The following is a 4,386-nucleotide window of genomic DNA, read 5'->3' on the forward strand; positions in this document are numbered from 1 at the left end:
TTATAAAGCGCCGGCGGTCGGGCCCGGCACACTCCCCCGGCGCCCTCGCCCGCACCCGCGTCCACCCTGCCCCTGGCCGGGCCCGGCTGCCCGCTGTGGATGAGCCACCGGACCTCCTCCAGCTTCAGAGCCGAGAGAAGCTTCCACTCCTCCTCCTCCTCGGCTTCCTCCTCCTCCTCGGCCTCCTCCGCCGCCCGCGCCCTCCCGGCCCAGGACCCGCCCATGGAGAAGGCCCTGAGCATGTTCTCCGAGGACTTTGGCAGCTTCATGCGGCCCCGCTCGGAGCCCCTGACCTTCCCAGGTGAGTGCTCGGGCTCTGCGGGCTGGGAGACCCCCGGGCGGGGCTCTGCTCCCGGCGCCTCTGAACGTGGCTGCGGCTGCCCAGCCGCCAGGAGCAGGTGCTTTGTGGCTGCAGCCCCATGTGGCCGACCAGACAGATGTGGCCACCCGGAGAGATGTGGCCACAGAGACAGATGTGGCCACAGAGGAGACAGATGTGGCCGTGGGAACAGGCCAGCCTTCAAGGAACAGGTGTGGCCAGGGGTCAGCTATGGTGCTGATGGCCACACAGGGAGCTGGAGCTCTGAGGGGCTGCATGAGGTTGAAGGGAAATGCATCCCCTACTCTAGGTGTGAGGCAGGTTGCTACACACACACACACACACACACACATGCACACACACACTCACACACACTCACACACACTCACACACACACATGCACACACACACACTCACACACATGCGCACACACTCACACACACATGCACACACACATGCACACACACACACACACACACACACACACCTGTGCCTGGTAGGCTCTAGCCTGCCGTGGAAGAGGCGGGCTGCAGGAGGTGAGGAGGGTGGGCAGGGCGGGGAGGGACGGTAGCTGAGAGGAAAGTCAGGCCTGGGGGCCTCCCCGCACCCAGGAGAAGGAGCCAGGAGCCTGAGCGCTGGGTGCAGGCCTGCTCGGTGCTCGGCTCACGGCAGCCCTCCCTCCCCGCAGCCCGCACCGGGGGGCCGGGCAACATCAAGACCCTCGGCGACGCCTATGAGTTCGCGGTGGACGTGAGTGACTTCTCCCCCGAGGACATCATCGTCACCACGTCCAACAACCACATCGAGGTGCGCGCCGAGAAGGTGAGTGCCCGCCGCCCGCCGGACCCGGGTTCTGCACCTGCGCCCTCGGCCGGGTCCCTACTCCCACGTCTCATCCCGGGGCCCTGGACTCTCCCCAAGGTCCCTCCCAGTCCCCAGGGCACATTGGAGACCTGCCTTTGTAGCTTGTGGGCCGCAGGATCCCCGCTACGCTACGGCCTCTCTCTGCCCCGAGACCCGTTTTCCGGGAGCCTGGGCCGCCGAGAGGGCCGCGGGGGACCGGAGGGCGGAGGGATGCTGGGGGCACCTGAGCCGGGCACAGAGAGGGAGACGGTGGCTGAGTGAGGAGGACCGCTGGGTTGGCAGGCATGTGGGGAGATGGGGACTCACCTGGACAGCTGCAGGAAGAGTTTCCCCACATGACACCCCTCAAGCCCTCTTCCCTCTGGGCTCCAGAGGCCCCGCCCCCAGCCTGGGACCCCTGAACTAGAGTCCCTGCCATTCAGCATTCCACACTCCAAACCCCACACTCCCTCTGCCCGTGGCCCTCAGGGTCATCGGTTCACTAGGGTCTCTGAGTCCCGGCTCCCAGCAGGCTTGCCCTGGGCGGAGGGCAGGCCCCAACCTGACCCTGGATGCTGCCCGCAGCATGCTGCAGCCGCAGATGCCCCACAGAGGAGAGGGGCTGGCCCCGGCTCCTGCCAGAGCCCCCGGGGCCCGGCTCCCTCCCTGAGCACAGGATGCTAGGTGCCTGGGCACCCTGTCAGGAAAGCCATGGCCTGTGGGCACCAGGACCAGCGGGCAGCGTGTGCCAGCCCTGCCACTCCCGCCAGTGACTCAGCTGCCCCGGGCTCCTCTGGACACTATGTGCTGACCGGGCCGTGGGGGAAGGGCCGCCCGCCCAGCCCTGACGGGGGAGACCCGATGTGTCTGGGTGCCCCAGAGGGCTCCACCGGGCCCTGCGCCACCTGCTCGGTGCTCAGGAACCCCCGCCTCTGCCACCAAGCCCCCTGTTTCTGACCCCTCCCCCCAAGCCCCTCGCCTACCTGTGCACCTGTCCCTGCATAGCCCTGGGCCTGCGGCCACCATCACCCTGGCCAGACCCCGCACCAGCCTGAGCGCAGACCCCTCAGCCGGAGGGCCCCCTGGACTCGGACTGGGGGGCAGGGGCGGGGCTGGACATGAGCTGGGCAGGGGCGCAGGGTGGCCTGCCCTGACCCATCTCCCCCCACCCCTCACCAGCTGGCAGCGGATGGCACGGTCATGAACACCTTCGCTCACAAATGCCAGCTGCCGGAGGACGTGGACCCCACTTCCGTGACCTCAGCCCTGAGGGAGGACGGCAGCCTCACCATCCGGGCGCGGCGACACCCGCACACAGAGCACGTGCAGCAGACCTTCCGGACGGAGATCAAAATCTGAGGGCCGCCCCTGCCCCTGCCCCTGCCCCTGCCCTCCCCGACACCCCCTCCTCCTCCAACTCCCCGCACCTCACCTCCCTGGCCTGCCAGAGTCTTCCTAACCCCTCATAACAGCTGCCAGGACATCTCAGCCGCGGTCCCAGCCCTGACACCCCCACAGCCCCAGGTGGGTCACCCCCACCCCAAAACAGAGGCCTCTGCTCTGCCCAGGACAGGAGGGCCCCCCTCTCCTTCCAGATGGCGCCCCCTCTCTCTCAGTGCAGAATACAGGGGTCGGGTGGGGAAGGAAGAGAGCCCCCCTGGGGAAGGAAGCTGAGGAGAGCCAGGGTCCCTGCTCTGGGCATGTCATCTGCAGGACAGACACTGGGCAGCTCCTCTGCCCCCGGAGTCTCTGCCGGGCGGGGGGGCGGGAAGGGCCCTGGGACCACCTTGGCAAGGGGAGCAGGAGGGGCAGGTCCCCAGCGCAGAGGGAGGCCAGGAGACAGCCAGGATGGGAAACCCCGAACCAGCTGCCTGCCTGCCCACCTGGAGCCCCCGGCCAGCCAGCTGTGCCAGGGCAGGGCCACGTGGCGTTTGTGTACCGACGGGGTTTTTCCAATACAGCCGGTTCGTGACAAACTGTGAAACTCCTGCCATCTGTCACCTGCCCATGTCCCTAGGCTGAGGGGTGTGGCTGGTCCTCCCCTGCCCCCCGGCCGGGCCTCCCAGGGCTGGGGCTGCCTCCATGCAGACGGATCACCCAGCCGGTGGGGGAGAGAGACCATGGGTGGGGCTGTGGATCTCCAGGTCAGACAGTGTCTGGCCAACCGTGGCCACGGCCAGTCCTTCCCCCTCTTCAAGCTACGAATCTACAGGTGTGGTGTGTGTATACCGCCCGGGGATTACACACACACCTGCCGTCCTTCCTATCCTAAGCGTTACCATCGGCTGAGTCCAAATTCAGCACATTCTAAAGTCAGAGTCAGTCTCCATATCCATCAGGGGGGAAACGGAGTCTCTGAGCAGGTGACTGCCCAACGTGCTCATGAACATGGACCCAGGAAGTCCGAGGCTGCTCTCAACGCGCCCCCCACCGCTCTGGGTACCGGGAAGTGGTTCCCCTCTCTGCCTCTCTTGGCCTTTGCCTCTGTGTTCAGATCCTTCTGCTGGAGGAAGCCCCCAGCCAGGTCCCTCCTGGTCCCCAGGCCGGGGAGGGGCTCAGGCGGCCTGCATCCCGGGAGCCTCAGCTGCTGGCAATGACCCTGGCTCCGTCCCACATACAAAACCAGGGGGAGGGGGAGGGTGGTTCCAGTGGAGGGTGGCCTCTCACTCTGCCATTTTGAGGTTTTTAGGGGGGGTCCAGGGGGAGAAGGGCAGGGGAGGGTCCTGGCATTGCACCCTGCACACATAATAAAGGACAGAATCCTAGACTTCTGGACCACCTGCCTGACGTTCTCACATCTGGGGTGCGTTTGAAACGTTGGGGTTGGGGGTAGCAGCTCAAGCAAAGCTGGAGACCTTCCGGAAACGTGGGTGCCCTCTGGCCTCCGCCCTTGGCTCCAGGCCCACCTGGGCGGGGCGCACCGTTATTTCCGTGAAGAGCCTGGTAGCGCCTCCTCTTCCACCTGCCAGCCAGCGCCCGCCGCTTAGGCCGGGCACAGTCCCAGGTGCAGGGACACCAGAGGCCGGGCAGCTGCACCAAGCCCCTGCCTTCTCCAAGCCTATCTTGGGCCAGAGGGCCGTGGAGGATCAGAGAGGTGGAGTGACTGGCCCGGGGTCACACAGCTGAAACCTGGCTGGGGTGCTGGCTAGCTGAGGCGTCTGGGTGCTCTCTGGAGAGACACCCCCCCCCCCCATACACACCCCACACCCTCCCAGGTGATACTG

General features: G+C 66.5%; 1 protein-coding gene across 1 annotated transcript; it reads left to right on the plus strand.

Moving 5' to 3' along the window:
• HSPB7 (heat shock protein family B (small) member 7) lies at positions 1-3,929 on the plus strand. The gene is made up of 3 exons (XM_084873224.1): positions 1-301; positions 1,008-1,141; positions 2,342-3,929. Exons 1-3 carry the CDS (start codon positions 100-102, stop codon positions 2,519-2,521), a joined length of 516 nt encoding a protein of 171 aa, XP_084729350.1. The 5' UTR covers positions 1-99; the 3' UTR covers positions 2,522-3,929.
• Positions 3,930-4,386: the final 457 nt, after the last annotated feature.

This window comes from Pipistrellus hanaki, assembly GCF_964339955.1.
Source record: "Pipistrellus hanaki genome assembly, chromosome: 2".
NCBI classification, from domain to species: domain Eukaryota; kingdom Metazoa; phylum Chordata; class Mammalia; order Chiroptera; family Vespertilionidae; genus Pipistrellus; species Pipistrellus hanaki.

Excerpts from the sequence above, each read along its gene's own strand:
- HSPB7 (XM_084873224.1), top strand. The coding sequence starts at position 100 with ATGAGCCACCGGACCTCCTCCAGCTTCAGAGCCGAGAGAAGCTTCCAC. Across the intron at positions 302-1,007 it reads GGAGCCCCTGACCTTCCCAG|CCCGCACCGGGGGGCCGGGC; the intron begins GTGAGTGCTCGG and ends CCCTCCCCGCAG. Across the intron at positions 1,142-2,341 it reads TCGAGGTGCGCGCCGAGAAG|CTGGCAGCGGATGGCACGGT; the intron begins GTGAGTGCCCGC and ends ACCCCTCACCAG.